This window comes from Sciurus carolinensis, chromosome 17 (assembly GCF_902686445.1).
Source record: "Sciurus carolinensis chromosome 17, mSciCar1.2, whole genome shotgun sequence".
NCBI classification, from domain to species: Eukaryota; Metazoa; Chordata; class Mammalia; order Rodentia; family Sciuridae; genus Sciurus; species Sciurus carolinensis.
In genome coordinates, this window is record NC_062229.1 from 18,464,821 (window position 1) to 18,487,747 (window position 22,927).

Below are 22,927 nucleotides of genomic sequence, written 5' to 3' on the forward strand. Positions count from 1 at the left end.
GAAGAATGGACTCATACAGGTGAGACAGTCTCGACACGCATTATTCTATGATCACATTATGCACTCAGCCCAAGTGGAAGAAAGCAGATTTTTTTTCTCACATTAAGACAATTAATGACTATCTTTAGTCAAACATAAGAAAAATTATTTAGTGTTATATGTGTTGTCTGAGATGAAATTATGCCTAAAAAATGGGTCATTTGAGTTAGGTGAGAATTTTCAAATTATTGCTGTTCCAAAGACAGAAAGAACTTCCAGACAGTTGGAAAATGATACAGTGAAGAGACCCAGATGACCCAGGCAAGAAAGTGCAATCCAGTGAAATATGAAATTGAACTGTACAGAGAAAGTGAATCAAAGAAACTGAAACTCCAGGAATAAAACAGAAGGGCAAGTTCTGCTTCCACCCGCTGATGTGGACCTAGTTCTGGCTCTGAGGCTCTGAGCCCTGCAGTCACAGGCACATCTTCAGTCTCAGCACAACTGACGCTTTCATAGTTTCTCTCTCACAGAGTCTCCTCAGAGCGCTCTTGATGTCCTTATCCCTCAGACTGTAGATGAAGGGGTTCAGCATGGGGGTGACCACGCTGTACATCACAGAGGCTGTTGTAGTAGAGCATGCATTTTGGGTCACAGCAGAACTGAGGTACACACCTAGGCTCATGCCATAAAAAAGGAGATCACGGAGAGGTGAGATGCACAGGTGGAAAAGGCTTTGTACTTGCCCTGAGCTGATGAGATTGCATGGATGGAGGACACAATCTTGGAGTAGGAGTAAAGGATACCAGCAAAGGCACCACCAGCCAGCAAGACTGCAGCAACATACATCACCACCTCACTGACAAAGGTGTCAGAGCAGGTAAGGTGGACCAGGTGATTGAGTTCACAGAAAAAGTGGGGGATTTCCAAGTCTGAGCAGAAGGACAGCTGCAACATCATGATGATTTGCAACCAAGAATGTAGAATGTTAATGATCCAGGACACCAGAACCAACAACGCACATATCCAAGGCTTCATACTGACCAAGTAGTGCAGGGGGTGACAGATGGCCACAAACTGGTCACAGGCCTTTATGGTCAGCAGAAAAATGTCCAATCCTGAAAAGAGTATGAAAAACTGCATCTGGATGATGCAGCCTGCATAGGTAATGGCCTTGCTCTGTGTCTGGATATTTACCAGCATCTATGGGATGGTGGTGGAGGTGAAGCAGATGTCCACAAAGGAAAGGTTGGTGAGGAAGAAGTACATGAGTATGTGCAGGTGGGAGTCTGAGATGGTGGCCAGCATGATGAGCAGATTACCCAGCACAATGACCGGGTACATGGAGAGGAAAAGCCTAAATATGAATGGCTTCAGTTCTGGGTCCCCTGAAAGTCCCAGATGAACTCTGAAATTTGTGTCTCATTTTCTGGACCTCTCTAGTTTACATAGCTAACACAACAAGAGAGAAGAGCCAAGACTCAATTAGCAATCCTAACCAAACAGAAGCACAATCTAGTATGTTCCACAATCAGGATGCAAATTCTTGTTGTGTTAATGAGTTTGCTTCACTATGAAGGTCCCCTTGCCCTCTCCAGAATTTCCTTTCTCATTCAGAATTTCCCAAGCATTTACTTTCTCAAAAATCTGAATGACTTCAATGCATTTGATCAATGTGATTAAGTGATGATCAATTTCTAGGCACTGTCTAAGCAATGATTATTCAGCGCTTAGCAGAAAAAAAGGCATTGCTAAATTTAATAAGGAATAAATAATACAGGCAAATGTAAGTAGATAAAGAAATAATCGCACCAGATATTAATAGTAGATAACAGAATAACATGAGGGAGAAAAGGCAGATTTGAAAGAGAAATGAGAGAGTTTTCTTCTGTGCTGGGTGTTCAGGAAAGACCAGCACTAAGTGACACTTGACAACACCCCAGGAAGACAGGGAGGGAGCCACAAAGTAAGTCCAGAGGTGTTTCCTAGACAGGAAGAATGACCTGTGCAAAGGCTGAGGGAGGTGCTGGTTTCAGAGGTCCTGGGTCAACAGGGAGCCAGGGTGACCCTCAAGATGGGTGGGAGGGTTCAGCTCAGAGGATAATGAGAAGCAGAGGGCCCTTCATGCTGCTGAAGGTTCAGGACAAGAGGAGATTGTCCAGATGTTGTGGCTTTTGCATTTTAACTTGTCTCCCAAGGCACCTTCTGAGTGGAAAGGCACCTGTTGCTTCCTCTGTTGCCTTATGATCTGGCCCCTGTATCATGGGTTTGGTTTTGGAATAGATTGGGCCCTGGTCCCACATCTCTTAGACCTATCGTGACCCCTAAATTAAAACACCTGCTCCATTTCAAGCCTTCCATGCTCTCCTGGGGCCATGTTAACACCATGTTCTTCTCAGGCCCAGAGTAGTGGAAGCAAAGCACACCCCCAAGCTCTCAGTATCAATTATTTTTATTGAAATGGACGTACAATTGGCACCCAAAAATTCCAGAGTGTAAATGTTTTATATCCACGAACACTTGGCACTTACCTTTGCTATGGCCATTTTCTACTCCTCTGTTCAAATATGCATAGATCAAAAGTCATGCTGAGGGGGCAGCTCAGTGGTAGAGCATGTGATTAGCATGTACGTAGCATGTGCTTGGCATGTGAAAAGTCCTTGGATTCATCCCTAGCACACCAAAAACAAAGAGAGAGAGAAAGAAGGAAGGGAGGGAAGGAAAGTCCGCTTCACAGAGAAATTAAATGACCCTGATCAGGAAGAAGGTCTCGAACCTCAGGGGTCCCACAGAGACTCTAGGGAAGAAAAACATCCTTTCAATTCCAATCATATCTCTTTGCGGTCAACCAAAATATTTAAAATGTTAAAATTTTCTCAAAATCAAACATGATCATTTTTTATAGTGCTGAGAAACCTACACAATGATCACCCATTTGGGAAACAATAAGGTCAAAGGGAAAAAAAATAAGAATCCATAAAAGGAAATACACAAAGGATGACAAAATGTGTACATTATTATATGAAATATAAAGAGAAGTTTTTGTGCCATTCAGTAGTGATAAGACAAATAACAAGAGAGTAATGGTACAACACAGTAATCGTAGGTTATTTCTGGGGTGAGTTGGGAAGTTTCATTCATGTAAACACTGTCTAATGCCCCAACTGGGGTAATCAGCATATCCCCCACCTCAAACTGCTGTAAGTTCATTGTGCTGAGAGTCTTGAAAACATGCACCTATGGGTAGGTTAAAATAGGCCACATGTTGTTAACTAGGGTTATCAACCTAACCGAACACCAACACTGACTCTGTGCATGGAGCAGTGACCTGGCACATGGTGACCCACATTTCCCAGTAGCGTTTCCCAGGTGCAATGACCAGCCTTCTACTCCCTGCTTCTAGGAGATCAACAATTTTAGATTCCACAGGGAAAACCAAAAGGTATCTGTCCTGATGTGAAATAGGTCAGACACAGAAAGAAAAGTTCCACTGGGTTTGTATGCACAATAGCAGATGAGTCAGGGCCCTCTCTTGGTGTTCTTGTGTGATATATTTTCCGCATTATTTCAAGTCTTCCAGGTTGGGACATTCTGGGCAAACCCAGTGAGCACACTTTGTCCTGATTGTAGCCTTCATCCAATAATGAAATGTCTCCTAAGACCATAGCCTATAAAACTGCACACACCAAGACAAGTTTACATATGCACCCTCAATAAAATGCTGCATGTGGTGGGTGCAACCCTGAGGACATCACATCACATGCACGTTTATCACAATGAACTCTGGGCATGAAGATGCAAGGTCCACACCAGAAGACTCCACCTGCTTTATTCTCCCAGTTTCCTTGAGGCTGTGAATACGTGTGCATGGTCTAGATGAAACTTAAAGAACAGGAGAAAGTGTGACATAGAAAGAACAGCAGGGGAAAATACAGGTTGAACTGACCTGCACAACTCTAGTTTATAACAGAATAAAGCATCGACCATAAAGTGGAAGAACATACATAATAGAAATAATTTAATAAACAAGTTGACAATGATCTGGACCTGAAAGAATGGAATGAAAGAGGTTCCTCTAGTGCCTTTGTACACTGCAGGTGCTCAGTTTTCCTTTGTTGGATGAATCAGGATTTCTGTCTCAGGTGCACTGACAATATGATCAAGATGAATTTTCCTTCAGTTAGGAAACCTTGAATAGGTCAATAAAAGCTGGCTACATGGTTATCTGTGCAGAGGAAGTGAAGGTGGCCCCCTAGCTCATTTAACAGAGGAATTAAAGACCTCCATGTGGAAGTAAGAATACACTTTAGAGAAGCATCAAGAAAATATCATATAGGTTCATGGATGGGCAAAACTTCCTTACATAAGGCAGGAAATTCAGAAGTAATAAGAGAGAACTATTTTGCTAAATCAGATTTAAGACTTCTTATCACCAAAATATCTCTCCCAAATTCAAAAGAGAAAGAATAAAGTGGAAAATTTCACTGAAATGCTGACAACCATAGAAAATGGGCATTTGATAATAATAAACCAATTTATTGTTGCTTCCTCTAAGAAATAAGAAGTGCCTCACTTTGCTGTGTGTCCCTCCACAGATAACTCACATCTTTCTTCCACACAAGTGTTTGCAAAGGTCCTGGGACATGTGCTCTATGACACACAAACCACACTGAGCCTCCGCTCCCTCTTCTGATGGGGCTGCCTTTGCCATCATGTCATTGTCAACAAGGACCTGGCACTGCTGAGCTCCCTCTTCACTCCTCTTGTTAGCATGGTGGTCAGATGATTCAGCAAACCACCACAGCAGTCTCTTAGCTCTGGGCAGGGCTGGACTGGCTCTCATGTAACCTTAGGTACATGTCGTGGGTTTCCAGCATCTCAGATGTTTTTCTGCAGCACCTACTGGGCACTCAGAGTCACCTGGGTGGGTTCTGAACGGAATGTCTCCTCATGGAACCAGATTCCAGATTCCTCTGGGATGTGTGATGAGGGAGACAGAAGCTGTTTACAGACAAGACAGCAGAAAGGAGACAAGCAGCAGTGCCCACCAGATGCAGGACTCAGAGGAGACAACCACATCCCCTCCAGACCAAGGCAGCAGTGCTGAGGACTGGGAGGGAGGACACTTAAATTTAGTTGCTCATTAGGCGCATTTACCTCTTGCTATTCCAACCCCTAGCTCATCATTTCCATGGAGGATGTTGCTCTCCACCAAGCATACTTTTTCTTGCAGATTCTCTGTTCCCAAGACACAAGTTAAATGTCTACGGCTATTGGTCTTTATTTCTCCTTCTGGATGAAATCGTCTGACATCCAGAGAGCTAACCTCCTAACACCAGATCCCAGCCCTGACCCAAAATGTGTCCAAAGCTTAAGGTGGAAGATCATTTTCTCCTAGGTGTCCCCAAAGTCTGATTGTGTTGGTGACACATTTCTGATGTCTTTAGAATACTTACTTTTCCCCCTCTTCAACAAGGGGACTCAAACTAGCTTTTTCTCAGCAAAGGGTATAATCAAGAATGTAAAGAGAGAGCCTACAGAGTAGAAGAAAATCTTTTCCACACACACTTCAGATAGAGCACTAATCTCCAAAATTTGTGAAGAACATATAAAACTTTACACAAAAATACAAAGAACACAATCAATAAATGGGTCAAGGAACTGGACAGACACTTTACAGAAGACACACAGGCAATTAATAGACATATGAAAAAGTGTTCAACATCTCTAGTAATTAGAGAAAAGCAAACTAAAACAACTCTAAGATTTCATCTTACTTCAATTAGAATGGCTATTATCAAGAATACAAACAATAATAGATGTTGGCATGGATGTGGGGAAAAAGGCACACTTTTACATTGCTGGTGGAGTTTCAAATTGGTACAGTGACTCTGGAAAGTAGTGTGGAGAATCCTCAGAAAACTTGGAATGGACCCACATTTTGACCCAGTTATCCCACCCCTTGGTTTATACTCAAAGGACTTAAAATCAGCAAACTACAGTAACACAGTAACTATTTATAACAACTCAGTTCACAATAGCTATATTGTGGAATCAATGTAGATGCCCTTCAACAGATGAATAGATAAACTCTGGCATATATACACAATGGAATACTCTTCAGCCATGAAGAAAAATAATATTATGGCATTTGCAAATAAATGGATGGAATTGGAGGATATCATGCTAAGTGAAATAAGCCAAGCCCAAATAAACAAAATCCGAATGTTTTCCCTGACATGTGGAAAATGATATATAATGGGGGGGGAGGTTGGAAGTGAGAGAAGAATGAGGGAACTATAGATTATGTAGAAGGAAATGAGAAGGAGTGGGGTGTGAAAAATGGTGGAGTGAGACAGACATCATTACCCTAGTACATGTATGATTATGCAAATGCTATGAAACTACATCATGCACAACCACAGAAATGAAAAATAGTTTCCCATTTGTGTACAATGAATCAAAATGCAGTCTGTAAAAAAGTAGTAAAAGATAAATATAAATAAGAAAGCAATTTTACGAATGTCAAAATCCATGAGAAAAATAAGGATTTTGAATACATAATACTTGGATAATTATTTGTTGGAAGTAAAATAAAGTTGCATTCTTTTTAAATTTTTTTTTATTTCTAATAATTTGTTGTACATGACAATAGAATGCATTTTATCTTAATTCTAATCATAAATTATTATAATGATAATTTGACCTTGGAGAAAAAACTCCAAGAGTATAAGTATTCTGCAGGAAGTTCTAAATTTATACCCTAAAAATAAAACAAGATTGAAGAAATAAAAGGAATAAGTTGAGAGAACATGATTGATGGACTTCAGGACATTATGTTAAGTGAAGTAAGACACCTACAGGAAGAGAAGTCCCATGTGTGGTCTCTCACCTGTGGAGTTTTACAAGGCAGTTGAAATGTGCATTAGAAGTTGGTAGAGCCTGGGAGGGTGAGGAGGAGGAGGAGACCCAAGGGAGGCCAGAGAACTGGTGTCCACACACTTAGGAAGAAATAAGTTCTGTTGATCCCCAGAAGAGTGGGATGGCTCCATTTCACTGGAACTCATTGTGTATTTTATGAATAAATAGAAAAGGGAAGCTTAAATCTCCAATGAACCAGCAGTAATGAGATGGAAATGTTAATTATGACCATTAGGTCAGTACTAATTTTTACATGTTTTGAAATATCACACTGGACCCGACAACTATGTAAATTATTATGTGCTATTCTTAAGAATTTTAAAATTGCTTAAGAAAATGAAAACACTATCCTGAGTTGTTCAATATACTATATATATGTATCCATATATAATTATATGTATAATATATTATTATATTATTATTATTGTACCCCATAATTGGTACAATAATCATATTTTTAGATGAAACATTTTTTAAAAGTTCATGTCAAGATGACATATCAATGTTTATTCAGCTTAATTCACAACAGCTAAGCTACAAACCAACCTAGGTACCCTTCAGCAGAAGAACGGATAAAGAAAATGTAGTGTATAGACACAATGGAATATTTCTCAGTCTTACAGAAGAATGAAATTATGGCATTTGCTGGTAAATGGATGGAACTGAAAACTATAATGCTAAGTGAAATAAGCCTATCCCCCCAAAAAAGAAAGTCAAATGTTTTCTCTGATAAGTGGATGATGATACATAATGTGTGTGGTAAGAGAAGAATGGAGGAACTTTGGTTTCTATAGAGGGGAGTGAAGAGGGGAGGGTGCAGGAGAAGGAAAGATAGTACATAGTACGTACATGTATGACTATAAAAATGGTGTGAATCTACATCATGTACAACCACGGAAATGAAAAACCGCTCCCTATTTGTGTACAATGAATCAAAAAGCAATCTGTAAAAATAAAAATTTTAAAAAAGAAGTCACCCATCAAAGAAAATTGGGATCTAATGGCAACACTGCTGAATCCTAGAAAACATTTGAAAAGTAAATAGCAAGCTTCTTAAACTTCCTTCCAAAAGTGAAGAGATGGGAACTCTTCTAAACTCATTCTGTAAGGCATGAGCAGAACTTGCACTTCTGTTTTATTCCTGAAGTTTCAGTTTCTTTGGTTTCAGTTTCTTCATACAATTCATTTTCATATTTCACTGGAGTGCATCTTCTGACCTGGATGACATCTGAGCCTCTTCACTGTATCATTTTCCAACCATTTCGAAGTTCTTCCCATCTTTGGAACAGCAATAATTTGCAAACCCCACCTAACCCAAATGACCCATTTTTAGGAATAATTTCATCTCAACCAACTCATATGACATAAATTATTTTTTTATATTTGAATAAATACAGTTATTATTTGTCTTAGTGTGGGGGGAAAAATCTGCTTTCTGCCGCCTGGGCTGTGTGCATAATGTGAGGGTGGAGTAAGGTGTGGGGACACTTTCTTACCTTTGTGTGTAAGTCCTTCCCATGTGGCTCCCTCGATGCCCGTCCTGAGAATGTGGCATCACACCCAGCCTGTTACCCAGGTGACCACAGGCTTCATGCTCAGTTCCGGTGCTGCCTCTGTTCAGCTTGGTGTCTACAGTGCCTGCCACAGTCAGGGGAATCAGGCCCCAGGACATTAGCTCAGCATTTTCCCAGTAGGTAGTGCATACTCTACACAGCACTTCTACATGATGACAGGGTGGAATGGTGAACAGACAAGAGCTCCCTGTGGGTAGGCACTTCAGAGAGAGAGCAGTGGATGTGGTTGTAGGAGAGTGTTGAAGGCATGCTCCTTTATTTGTGTTTGATTAGCGTGTTTAAATGCTCATGTTACTTGGTTTTGGTGTGATACTCCCTCACCTGCATCCAGTGCATTATTTGAATCAGCCTCCCTTTTATCCACCCTCTTCCCCGCTCCTTCCCAGCTCCCAGCATCTCTGTTCTGCTCGACTTCATGAGGAAGAGCTTGCAGTGCTTCTTTCCTTCTGGCTTATTTCTCCTGGCATCATGTGCCCCCCCATCCATGGTGCCACAAAGGCCAGCCTTCATTCCTCTCCGAGGCTGACTGGAATCCCACTGTGTGTGGCCTCATCTCTGGGTCCATTTATCTGCAGTGGGCACTACCTGGGGTCCAGGTTCAGCCTCAGTGAACAGTGCCCGGTGAACACGCAGCAGGTGTCACCCTGCTCTGCCCGGGTCAGTCCTGCTCATCAGGGTTGGTGTCCTGCGTGATGCTCCACCATGACTGCCCTCCTGGAGGCTGAGGAGAGGGCACGGGGCCATATTTTGTCATTTCTGAACTACTGCAGGCTTGTGTGCAATGATCTCATAATAAATGTCTAATGACAATGATAAATGAAGAAAGGGGGTCACCTGAGCAAGCTGTGGGCAGCAGCTCAGATTCCACCACGTTTCCCTCTTCCCTTGAACCCCTGATTCCTCTTCAGTTTCCCCCACGTGACCAGATCCTGTTCTGGTCCATCCTGTGCTTCAAGTGTTCCTCGTCTTCTTCTAACCAAAGACGTTCATTAAAAAGGCCATAATGAAGCTGAGAGTGTGCATGTCTGCACTTCACTCTGGTCATGCTGGACTACACAGGTGCACAGCAGACCTCGGCCATGCTGTTTCCAGATCAGTGTAAACAGTTGGCTAGTGGAATGAACAGGCCTGGGACAGTAAGTCACGCTGACATCTAGCCTTCTGTGGTTACTGTGTTGTCTTCTGTTGACAGGTTAAGGGGGAGGACAGTGTGATGGACCCCTGATCTAGAAATGAGGTTTTTACCTCAGTGAGCACATTCCCCTCCTCCCTCTGCACAAACGTGGAAATCCCAGGCTGTTCTGACCTTCCCAGGCCCCAGCTGCCCTGTGCAGACAAGCTCATCAGTGACAGCATGTGCTTGGTGGCTGCCATCCTGAGCGTTCCCTCCTAAGGGTCCCTCTTCCCTCATTTTAGGTTTTTTCCCATCCTGAGCATTTCATCAGCCTGGACTTTGCCCAGAGCCTTTTACACTTGGTGGTCTCACCTCTGGGTGGTCTCCTGTCTTACAGAACTGGCTGTGTTACTCAGCTCTTCGTCACTGGAATAAAATCATGAGAAAATCAACTTAGAATTTATTTGGACTCATGGTTTTTCAGGCTTTATTCCAGAACAAGTTGGTCTTGTGATTTTGGGCTTGTGGCAAGGAAGCAGGTCATGAGGGATAGGGGACTTGTGTACAGCAATCTTTCCACCTCATGGTCAGGAGCTGACAGAGGAGGAGCCTGGATTCCCACAATCCCTTTCAAAGGATTCAAATATCTCCAATAACCTATGATCCCCACCAGATTTCCTCTACCTCTTCATAGTGTCAAGCTGAGAACTGAACCTTTAACACATGAAGCTTGACACACACACGGTAGCACTGGCCTTGGGGTCTACCTCAAGTCTGCAGTCACTCTGTCCCCCAGGAGACTTTGATGACCTCAGTGACATATTTTTACAGAGCATGTTTTGATTCATTATACACAAATAGGATGCAAATTTTTGTTTCTAAAGTTGTACACGATGTAGATTCATACCATTTGTGTAATCATACATGTACATAGGGTTATGATGTCTGTCTCATTCCACCATCTTTCATACCTCTGCCCCTCCCCCTCTCATTTCCCTCTATGTAATTCAAAGTTCCTCCATTCTTCTCTTACACCCCTACCCCCCTCCCTTATGTTTCATCAATCACTTATCAGAGAAAACATTTGTCCTTTTGATTTTGGTGATTGGCTTACTTCACTTAGTATGATATTCTCCAATTCCATCCATTTACCTGCAATTGCCATCATTTTATTTTCTTTATGACTGAATAATATGCCATTTTGTATATATACACCAGTTTCCTTATCCATTCATCTATTGAAGGGTTCTAAGTTGGTTAAACATTCTATCTATTGTGAACTGAGCTGCTATAAACATTAATGTGGCTGTGTTACCATAGTTTGCCTATTTTTAAGTCCTTTGGGTATAAACCAAGGAGTGGGATAAATGGGTCAACATGTGGATCCATTCCAAGTTTTCTGAGGAATCTCCACACTGCCTTCCAGAGTGCTGCACCAATTTTCAACTCTACCAGCAATGTACAGTTGTGCCTTTTCCCCCACATGCTCACCAACACCTATTATTGCATGTGTTCTTCATAATAGCTATTATAATTGGAGTAAGATGAAACCTTAGGGTGTTTTTAATTTGCATTTCTCTGATTCCCAGTGATGTTGAACAATTTTTCATATATGTGTTAATCATCTGCATATCTTCTTCTGTGAAGTGTTTGATTCATTTTCATTTCAGTTTTCTCTTCATACACGGTATGGATACCTTGATATTCAAGAGTAGATTGCAAGCATGTTTGTGTCTGTGATCTGTAGTACAGTTCTTGTTAAGGTATTTATACTCTCAATTTTTTTGAAATTTGAACGGGATGACTATATAGAGTTTCAACCAGAAATGTATAAATGAGTAGATTTAAGAAGAGGCTTTGAATTGGGAAAATAAATCAAATTCATTGACTTTGGTTTTAATAATTATACCACTAAGTAAATGAAGTCAGCATACAAAAATATCCCCAAAGTCCAACAATTACTGTAGCATTATTCACGATTGTTAATATATGAAGTGGATTACCTTCCCACGGATGGATGAATGGGAAAAGACAATGTGTATGTATACACAACAGAATATTATTCAGCCTAAAGATGAATGAAGTCTTGTCCTTAGCAGGAACATGGGTGGGGCTGTACATTCTGTAATGTTGAAGAAACCAGAAGACCAGTGCTGTGTGTTCCTTCTACTATGTAGAAGCTAAAGAATGTTGAGGCAAATGTATAACAGTGATTCCTGGAACCTGGGAAGGAAGAGAGGGAGGGAAGGAGGGAGGAAGAAGTGATGTGAGACAAGAATCCCAAAGGCAGTTAGGTAGCCCAACTTGGGGGACCCAGTGCACAGGATCTTGTTATGTACTTTATGAAGACCTAGGAGGGCAAAGCTCAGAGACAACAGACATGAAGAAATGATGTGGGCAGGGAAGTGGTACTCACCCTGACCCGGCCTGAGCACACTGCATACATGTTTGAAACATCATGCTGGAGCCATTAAAATCTACAGTGCTAACACATTCATAAAAATTAAATGAAATTTAAAATCGATACTCAGTACTTGCCAGTACTGGTGAGCCACCAGCCTGGTGTTCTCTCACTGAGGGATTCTATCAGCTCCTTTATGAGGAACAGGAGCTCATGGTAACTAGGCAACGAGCTGAGGTCACAGGTGGGAGGAAGAGGCTCCTGCCCACCACTGTGGATGCAGGCCCCTCTCTTAAGCTGGATGGTGAGTTGCCTAAGATGAGCTTTGTGATGATGATCACTAACACTGGAAGGAATCAGAAGCCTTCAGATGCAAACTCCTGCTTTGGACTTCTCCCCAACAAAGAAGTGCTCTGTCTCTGGGTGTTGCAGTCTTAGGAACAAAGCAGACACAGGTGAGCTTTCTGGAGCTTCCCTTGATATTTTAATGTCATTTTCTTTGTTCTTTTGTGAAACTGAGCACTTTTCATGTTTATGTGTCACTTGGATTTATTTGCTAAAACCCTTGTTCACAAACTTAGATCATTTTAAAGATTTTTAAAATTCTAAACGGTCTCAAACCATTTGTACATGCCTGTTTGCTACTTTGAATTTAATATTCTTTACATTTGAATGAAATACTATTGTGTATATTTGAGGTTTACAACATGGTATTATGGGATGTAGATAGTAAAATGTTACCCTAGTGAGCCAGTGTTCCTTAAAATACAATATATCACAAATTGACCTTAGTGCTTAACAAGGTTTTCAACATAAACATTTTTATTACAAATATATGAGGTATAGCATGATAAATTGATAATGTATAAAGTGTACAGTGCATAATGATCAAGTCAGGAAAGTTGACATTCACATGTACTTAAGTTTTAAAATTTTTTGATTTATGTAATAATTCTACATAGTTCTGGGAAAAGTATCTTGTTTCAATACATGTAAATAATAAGACAGATCAAATGATTCCATCTCCATTATTACTGCTTGTCTGGAGACCACAAGCTCCCCTTTACTAGTTATTCATATCTACCATGGGTCTCTCTCTAGGATAATCACCCCGTCATGCTATAGAAAAATAGAACTTATTCCTTTGTCTCCCTATGTCTGGGTGCTGACTCTCTATCTCCTCACTGAATCCCTTCCCGACCTCTGTCAATCACTTGCACATATTCTAATTTCCTTGTAAAAACTGCACTTGACAGATAAGATGTGGAATTTGTCTTTCTGCACCTCCCTTACTACATGAGAAATAATGCCCTGGGAGCTTCTACGACTTCCATGCACTGGAGACCATCAATCATGCTTTAAGTTTTACTCTTCATTTCATCCATTTCTAGCAAAATGTCTATCCTCTTGGACTCTATCCTCCACATTCAGTGAATTATAGTCACGCATGTTAAGGTAAGAATTGAATTTTATCTCAACAAATTATCAAGCACTATTCATTTCAAAATCCTTCTCTTTCCCAGGGATTTTTGATGTTTATAAGAGTTTTTTATTTGATGGAAATTGTTTGTATAATTCTGTTTCACTAAGATATCTATTTAGATTTAAGCTATTTTTACCATATTTTGATAACCATATTTTTTGGTATGTAGTAAAAAGGAAGCTGAAATTTACCCTTTCACTCCCTCTAACATAAAATAGACTTGCCCAGTTTTTCTTGGCAGAAAATGTGACTGAGTTGCCTTTCCAATTTCTGACTGTCCTTGACTTTTTCCATAATAACAGAACATGGATACTGTTTGAACTGTCAATACGCTCTGTCAAATGCTTCAGCTTAAGGGCTGCTAGGTGTATTAGCTTCGTCCACTCTATTAACAACTGTCAACCAATCAGTGCTAAAAATGACAATATTTTGTTACCTTTCAGTAGTTGAGATAACTGGAAACACACTATGTGTTTCATTTGGGTGCAAGAAGTTCTATCCAGAGCAATTAGAGAGGGAAATAAGAAGAATATCTAAGTTGAGAAGCAGGAAGTCAAATTACCTATTTACAGATGATACAGTTTTGTAAATTTCTTATTGGTGGATCCATAATTGAATTTGCTTATGGGACCGGTAATAACTTGAAGGGTATATATGCATTGATCAAATCAGGATTATTAGCATTCCATCTCCTTAAATGTGTATTGCCTATTTATATGTAGAGTCTGATCGTCTATTGAGCACCTGCTTCTTCCACCAACCCAGCCAATTATGTTCAGAAAAACACAAAAAATCACCCAACTCAGCTAAAATAATCACAAGTAGAAAACCAGGAAGAAATGGATAAACTCCTGGACAAGAACAACCTGGATATATGCAACCAAGAGATATTGAACCATCACTGACAGAAAACTCAAACTGACAAATAATGAGTGAAAAGGTTGAATCTGCAGTAAAACCCTGCTGTGGTTGGTGGCCTCTCACAGTGCTGCAGCCCAGGTGCATCACCCTGCAAGATCATGATTTGCTGACTCCCATGAAGAGGGCATTTCTGGACTCACTTAAGGTCCAAAGAGACCTACCTGATATCACAAGGAGCTTACTAAATGTGGAACATAAACACAATGACTGATGTGGACTTGATCTGTATTGATGTGATTTTGATATGGAGATAATCTTGCTGAACCAGGTGATTTCCCGTGAGCTCTAAAATATGACTTGTAGTTGGGATCTCCAGGTACTTGTAAGTTACTGTACGCAGATATCAGGTACTGAATCCATCATTTGACCATCTAATGTCAGAACTGAGTTGGGTGGAGTAGAAGAGATCTTAGTAGAAGAGATCTCAACATACCCACAGTGGACTCTCACACTGGACCACATCCTTAATACTCCATGAGTTATCCAAGTACCAGAAACACCACTATCAACTAGGAGCTAATTACAAATGCAGAGTCTCTGGATCACCCTGGACCTGTGGAATCAGAACCTGTATCTGAGAAAAGTTCCCATATACTCCACAGAGGCAGAGATGTTCTGGCCTAGAACAGGATTTCACAATACACACAGCTGTTTCTGTAGAGAACTCTTTGTGCTGAGGGCTGTACTGGGCCTTATAAGATGTTGAGCAGCATCTCTGGTCTCATTCCACTATATGACCATAGCACCACCCCCTTGGGATAAACAGAATTCTCCAGTTATTTCCTAGTTTCCATTGGAGACAAAATTATTACTAGATGAGCCCACCTGCATAGAGCAGGTGAACTAAAAGATCTCAATGTAGTTGCAATGAAAGCCTTTGCACTTCACCTGGTTTATAACTTGGGTTGATTAATTACCCTTCTGTGATCTATATCTGCAAAGTGAAGGATGAGGTCACCACTGAATTGACCCCACAGAATGCACTGTAATGTTGTGTGTTCTGTTAGTGTGTTAAGCGATGGGACTTGCAATTTTCCCCAGGTTGGCCCCGAATCCTGGCCTCAAGTTGATCCTCCAGCTTCAGTCTCCTAAGTTGCTCAGACAAAAGGTGCATGTTTGTTGAGGTTTTCAAAAAATGTAAACAAGAAGGAGAATAAGGTACTCATCCCAGGACAACATACATAAAAAGACCTGAATGTATTACTTAAAATTGCTAGGTGTTTCTTAAATCAAAGACTAACTGATGGTTCTTTACATGTGTTATAAGTATGATTTTCTAAATATTTTGGGAAAGCATCATGAAAGTAAGGAATGTAGGGGTGGTATTCTAATCAAAATGTCACAGTTCGCTCCTGTTTTGAAGAGGAAATAGCAATTTCCTGGCATTATCACGGGCTATGTCTCAAACACATACAGGGCTTATGAGATCCAAGAGACATAATCAGAGCAGGTTCCTCAGTGTCAGGCTTGGGATAAAACTTTAAATCAGGACTGGGATTTGGTGGTAGGAGATGAGAGCCCTGAAATCAGAAAAGTTAATAGAGAAGAAGTATAAATAATGAATTCCCCTGGCTTTCCACCTGGTCTCTTGGGAACAGAGAATCTACAGGTAAAAAAAAAATCCTTTTTGTGTAGAATCATGTCCCACAGAGGAAGGAGGTTACCAAGGATTGGAGTAACAAGAGAAAGGTCTAATGAGAAATATCAGGAGCTGTGTATATCTGCTCTGCTGTGGTCTCTCAAAATGCTTGACCTTGGGCTGGACAGGATGTGATTGTTCTTTCTGATGTCCAAAGCCTGGCTCAGAGAACAATACGTAATTCATTCCTGCTGTCTTTTCTGGGACTTCAGTCTCCATCTCATCCATTTAGAGAGAATTTAGATTTGCACACACAGTCTTCTTCTCAGAGTCTCATCCAGGTCAGTGTGAGATGCAGCAGGTCTTGCAGGAGAGGTTCAGAGAATGGACGCCAAGTATGTTCATCTGAGGTCATTGGAGGCAAACCTGCCTTTCCCTGAGCTGAGAGATGGCAGTTTGCAGGGCCATTTCCCTGCTTGATTTATTGAATTAATTAGTTAATATATTTATTTATGATGATAAGAGGGAAGTGTCAATTGAACTCATATTGTGGGGTCATCGCTGGCATTGCAAGGAAAGCAAATTAAAGGAGGGCATAGCAGGGTTAATGTCATTTTAGTAAAAGTAGACACATGTTTTCCAGTATTTTTGCAAACAAGGGGAAGAGAGAAATGGTGTCTTAGCCATGGATGGATACATTTAAATGAGGGCATTTCGTTTTTTATTTCTAGGTTGTACATGTATGCATCTGTCTATACAATGATAAGATTAGACCAATGGATGACTTGCAAATGATACCAGGCTACAACAGTCCATGTGTCAATCATATTGCAGTGTCCCCTTGCATGTTGTCTGTTCACCTTGAAAAAACTCTTCTACAGGTAAAAGTGGCCACTCTCACTCATTTTGCTTTGTGATTATTTCCTAAGACAGCGTAGTAAATATATCTTGAGACTGTAAGGTATGTCCGCTCTCCATTTGCAAGTTTCTCTAAGAATCTCTTGCTTTTCTGTGGAGGGTACAGAATAGTTTCATTTCTGTTTCTTATATCATTTTTTCCAAACTTGAGGATGGGAGTTTTCACCACTTGGTGTTTGTCACTTTGCTCTGCAATATAGGTTAAGATATTCAGGGGGAAAGTGTGAGAGTTTACAAATTATTTGTTGTCAGATGCATTAGCTGGCTGTAATCTGTCTCATTCCTTTGAAAATGTAGATAGTTCTACATCATTTGAGCAAATAAATTAGCCTTTATGTGTGTCTCAGATCTGTATTTCCATGTCCATTAGCCACTATTGTGCTTCTTGCATTTTGTGACTGGATCCATTTCTTAAAAGTTACATCATCTCCAGCATCACTTGGTTGGCAATTTTACCATTTGATCAAAACCACCTTCATTTCATAAGCAAATTTGAATCCTGTGTTTTATGCAAGATGAAATTACAGCCCAGATACTGCTTCTTGCTGGCATTTAAAAATGCTCTCTCATGTTCTGCAGTGACTGTTCAGTCTTGAATTAAAGCCTCACGCTGACGCCCTTCAGCTGTCACCATCTGGGACCTTTAGAGTTCAATCTGTATTAATGCACAGAGTCATTCTGAAGCCCCTGCTTGCTTGAGCTCTCAGGGTGCCATTATTTTTTCCTTCTCATTCCTCCTCACCTTCTCCTTGAATGTCACACATTCGCTCATCTCCTGCACCTTTCCTATCAATGTATGGACGGACCTCCATGCATGCCATGCATTCCACTGGGTTTAGTGCAACCTGCTTCCCACTGCCTATCTCCCTGGCTGCCCTCTTCAATAGCACCTCAAAGGAGTTTCTCCCATCAAGTGCAATGTTACTAATTTAGAGGGCTGTGTATGATTTCACCATATACTGTGACATCCACACTGTGGGTGGCCTTGGAATTTTCCCTCATTAAACTGATATGATCTACAATGGTGTCTGCAAAGACATTTGGAGTGTTTATATTAAACTGTGGTTCTCAAAATGGTATATTTCCCTTCCAGGGGACCTTGAGAAACAGCTGGAGATGGTGTGAACTGACACTGGGAAGAGAGAGTAGACCAAAATATTCTGCTAAACATGGTACAGGGCACAGGACACACACAACCACCAATGATGATCTCGCCCTGATCGTCCAGATTTCCTTAGCTAAGAAAAGGTGAGTTGGAGATTCTCTGAATTTCTAATATTCATAGCTGTCTGTAGGTGTTGCCCTAAGATCATGTAACTCTTCCCATTTCTGCTCCTGTTTAAAGCTTGGACCCCAAAACGTGGCAGCTCACACTTTCCTGACGGGGATGGTTTGAAAAATATTGCCTGTTGTTTCCTTCAATTATTACTGACTTTTAACAAATGTTCCCAAACCCACTCGCCATTTCAATTTCCCTGTTTTCATTCTGGGCCTGCTTTCCCACAGTTACCAGCATTTCAGGGTTTTTGTACGTTAATTTCTTTAATTCATTCTGGGGGAGTATTTTCTGTCCATAAGACGTTTTATATCCTATTGAAATCTGTCTTCTCTTGCCTGAGGTTCTTGCCTTATTCAAGTTGATTTTACCCACAATGAGCTTTTCATGCTGTTTTCCTGGGGTTCTTAGAAAACGTACTGCTTACTTTCTTACTCAATTCTTAATTTCTCTGAAATTAATGAAAAAAAAGATACAACATCATTCCCCTCTAGATACGGAGTCATTTTTGTCAACTTTTGTGGAACCGTTCAAGCTTTTCCAGCGTAAGTGAAACACCATCTTTACAAGCACACTGAGACACGACTTCTGACTCACTCAACAAATAATAACTGAACATCTGTGTGTGCCTGAACATTCTAGTAAATTTTTTTAATTTTATTTCTGGATACTAAATATTATGATTAGGAGTTCACATTGTTATCACTAAGTAATTTCTATGTTGTGTCTTGTTTCCCTTCCTGTTCAACGCTTCATTTAATTTTTGTTTAATAGAGCTTTCTTGAAACCATTGCATTGAAGAGGTTCTGACCCTTGCCATTATTTTTGTGTCAATATTTCTCCTTTCTTTTAAGCGTGTTTTTATACCATGCATACTGCTCACACTGTCTGAAAATACAAGGTTGAATAAATAATGCGAAGTCGCTGCTCCTTTATAACCCGTGATATAATGGCAAGCAGAGCACAATCAAATAAATTTGGTGGTGATGCAGCATCTTTAGGGGTACATTTTGGAGAGTATTATTCAATGTGAAAGGACACGGCTGTCTTTGTGTGTGCAGAATTGTATACTATGTGGACTCAGGAGGCCTTTGCATGTTGGGAAGAGGCCAGAACGAGGACTAGAGTGTGCTTGAGGGGTTTGCCAACAGGACTCAATTCCAGAAGTGGAGGTGCTGTGGCTGCGAGAGCTGGGGGGATGGGAGGGAGGGAACCACGAGGTCGGACTCCCTGGAGCTCAGAGGATGACTGGCCTGGATGCTCTCCAGCTCAGTAGGGTGACTGTGCTGGACGGGTGCGGACTGTATATTCTGAGGGAGCTGTTAGAGAAGATTCCTACTGTTCCCAACACAAAGAAGTGATAACTATTTAAGGTGATAGATATGCTGATTACGCCACGTGACTCTTATCCATTGCACACAGAATTGCAATATCACACTGCACCTCCTCAGCACCTAGAACTATTGTTAGTCTGGTAAACATTTAAAGATATTTTGAAAAGAGATCAAAACTCAAAGCATAAATATTGCAACTGAAGTAGCCCCATGAAAAACACGGTGGAGGGTTGATCCACCTCCAGGTCACATGGAAACCAGTGGTCAGGAATGTGTGGAGCAGCCTCAGGACAGGGCACATCCTCTGCTATCCGGGAACAATGCCAACGACATTTTTCCTTCCTTTTGTGAATTGTTGGATTTTACTCTAAGCTCATTGTTTCCATCTGGATGTTTGATATGCATGTTTCTAAATACTGAAGAGATTTTCTTGCTTCTTCTGTGTTTGAATACAGGTATTTTTTGATCTCTTATAAATTTTGCTGGGCACCAAAGGCATATAATGCGAGTGGGAATGTGGTCAAAATCACAGAAGCCTTTCCTTCCCGACAGATTCCTAGGGACCCCAGGCTTGCTAGAAATTCGCCTCTCAGGTCCTCTTAACTCCCACTGTTCATTGAGCATAATTTCTTGTTAAACTCAGGGGAGAAAATGTCCATACAAAAATGGATCTCCAAGGTTCCCCATGATGGGAGATTGACAGACTGGAATTTCTGGGTACCATTGCTCCATTCTTTTGAGTGTAATTATTCTGATACCTACAGTTTATCTGTATATGCATGGCTTTCTAATCCCATTGTGAGAGCCTAGGTTGCACATGATGCTGTGTGTGTGTGTGTGTGTGTGTGTGTGTGTGTGTGTGTATGCACAGGTGTGTGCACTGGTTTCAGAGCAAAGGGCCTGGACTCAATGCATAGACTGTTCAAAACCTTGATGCCTTGACCTTTATGATAGTGTAAAAGCAATACACATTTCATACACTCTGACCTTTGAATCTTGAGTGTAGATCTTTCCTCAGTCTGGTGGTATGTAGTACAATACCCTCTCATGATACTGGGCCCTGGCTGCCCAGAGCTGAACTCCAGGGCAACCACACCCTCCCCTGGTGTATACCCTAGATTCCAGGGCTGCTGAGCTGCTCAGCTGGGAGAGTAGGGGGTGGGGCATGTCAGAGCATTGCTGATCTGTGGGGTCCCAGCCCTTCTGATGGCTTCATCAGGACACAGCCCACCATCATCCCCGAGCTTCTACATTTCTAATGGGGTCCCTAATACACAGCCAGGACTCAGGTCGACAGGTGAAACTAAGTGACAGTGCACTCCTGTCTAAAGGAATGTCCTGCAGCTAATTTATGGTGTGAATGCAAAAGCTTTGCACAGAATCATTTGTCTTGATGTTTCAGAGGCACAAGACAACTGCACTCTTCAACGTGGTAAATACGATTTTAAATGTATTTTAATGGACACATAACATTCCTTCCTATTTACATGGTAGAGGACAGTAATTTGGAAGATGCATGTAGGGTGAAATGAGCAAGGCAGGGTGGTCAGCATTGCTTCTCTTCCAGCATTAGTCACTCCTACATGCTGAGAATCTTCAGGATCTTATAGTTACTGTAAAGTGTGTGGAAGGTTGCTGTGGCCACAGTTTCCTGACTGTGCTGCACACCTCAGAGCTGGCTCCTCCGACCTCTTAGTGTTTGGGAGCTGATCATCTTCCCTGCCTCCGACTCCCCTCCCTCCTACACTTCCCAGTCTCCAGTGAACACAATTCCACTCTTCATGTGTAAGACCAGGATTTTAGCTTCCACACATGAATGACAGCAGGCTCTGTTTCCATGCACACTGCTGCAAATGGCAGGACTCATTGTTTCTTAGGCTAACTATGACTCTGTAGTGTTCTGTGTCTGTCCTGCCATTGACGGACAATTTTCTTTCTCTCTTCATCCCATGTTGGACGTCCTGGTGGATTCCACATCTTGGCTCTTGTGAACAGGGCTGCATGAGCCCAGCCTGCAGGTGTCTCTGCGTGGATTCACTGCCTTTCCGTCTGCAGGCAGCAATGTTCAGCTTCTCTGACACCATCGCTCATCCCTCTCCCTCCTTTCTAAGATTGAATTCAATGTTTTGCTTCTCACCTCATTTAATCTTCATGAGATCCTTATGCACTGACCACCATGATTGTCAAATTTACTGCTAGAGAACCTGGGCCTCACTCAGAGTGCTTAACCATTACTGGGCACAACAAGAACACCTTAAGTCAGTGGGATTCAGATTTCTGAACCCAGTAACTTACTCCAAGTAACTTGCTCCTTAGAGCTGCACATACAGCTTCTCTTAGTGAACATATAACTACATCTTGTGGTTCAGCCTACCAAGGAAAATTAGAGTGCAGATGCAATTTCAATGTGGAAGTTCTTTCAGATCTCTTGTGATTTGTAATTGATGCATAATAGCTGTAAGTATTTGAGGGTTGATTGTGATATCTGGTTACACACATACTGTGGGTAATGCAAAAATTAGGGAGATGCTCATCTTCATACCATTAGGCATTTTATTATTTTATGTTAGGATCGGTCTCTATTTGAGTCATTTGGAATTATACAAAAATCAAGGTCAGCTGGAGTCACCCGATTGTGCTGTGGAACACTGGGCTTCTCTCTCCCCTCACTGTGTTTTGTAACTGATGGCAGCATAGCCCTCTGCATCCTGCCTTCCTGCCCCAGCCTCTGGTCTTCTCTCTGACTCCACCTCAGTAGAATCAAGCTTGCAGCCCCACAGCTGAGCTGGCCCTTGCTCCTGCTCTTCTTGTTGCCCACTGGTTCCTATTGACCTTGGACATCTGAACCAAGTTTCCTCCTCAGGGCCTTTGCATAGTCAGCACCTCTTGCCAGATCCTCTTCCCCAGGCAGCCTTGTGGCACTAGCTCTTTCATCCTTGAGAATTTTGTTCAAATGTCACCCTGTTGGCTGGTGTCTCCTGAACCCCAGGTATATTAAAGTACTCTCCCACTCTTCCTTTTACCTCCTTTCCTTTTCCTCCAAGCGTCTGCCATCTCCTGATATGTTATATCATGTCATACTTTCTATATTTTTTCTCCACCATTGAATGCAGAGACATTTGTCTTTTTTTATTATTCACACATTTTCTAGAGAGTTCCTGGAACATGGTTGATAGTCACTTTTCATTTGTAAAGTGCACAAAGGAATTTTTCTTTATGTTTCCATTAGTGCATGAAAGTCTTACATACCTGCAGGGTTCGCACGGACATGGTTTCGAATGCACATAACATATCTTGCCCCATCATAATCCCCCGTACTACCTCCTCCCTCTTCTCCTCCCTTTCCCTCATCCTCTACTCTACTGGTTTTCCTTCCATGTTTTGAATTGGTGCATTATATTTATGCATCAAAGTGGAATGCATTGTG

At 41.4% G+C, this 22,927-nt stretch overlaps 1 protein-coding gene across 1 annotated transcript; it reads right to left on the reverse strand.

Annotated features, from left to right (window-relative positions):
* Positions 1 to 660: 660 nt before the first annotated feature.
* Positions 661 to 22,770, reverse strand: LOC124968173 (olfactory receptor 7A10-like). The gene is made up of 2 exons (XM_047530481.1): positions 22,750 to 22,770; positions 661 to 1,182 (listed from the first exon to the last, which is right to left on the reverse strand). The coding sequence occupies exons 1-2, from the start codon at positions 22,768 to 22,770 to the stop codon at positions 661 to 663; spliced, it is 543 nt and encodes a 180-aa protein (XP_047386437.1).
* Between the last annotated feature and the right edge of the window lie 157 nt (positions 22,771 to 22,927).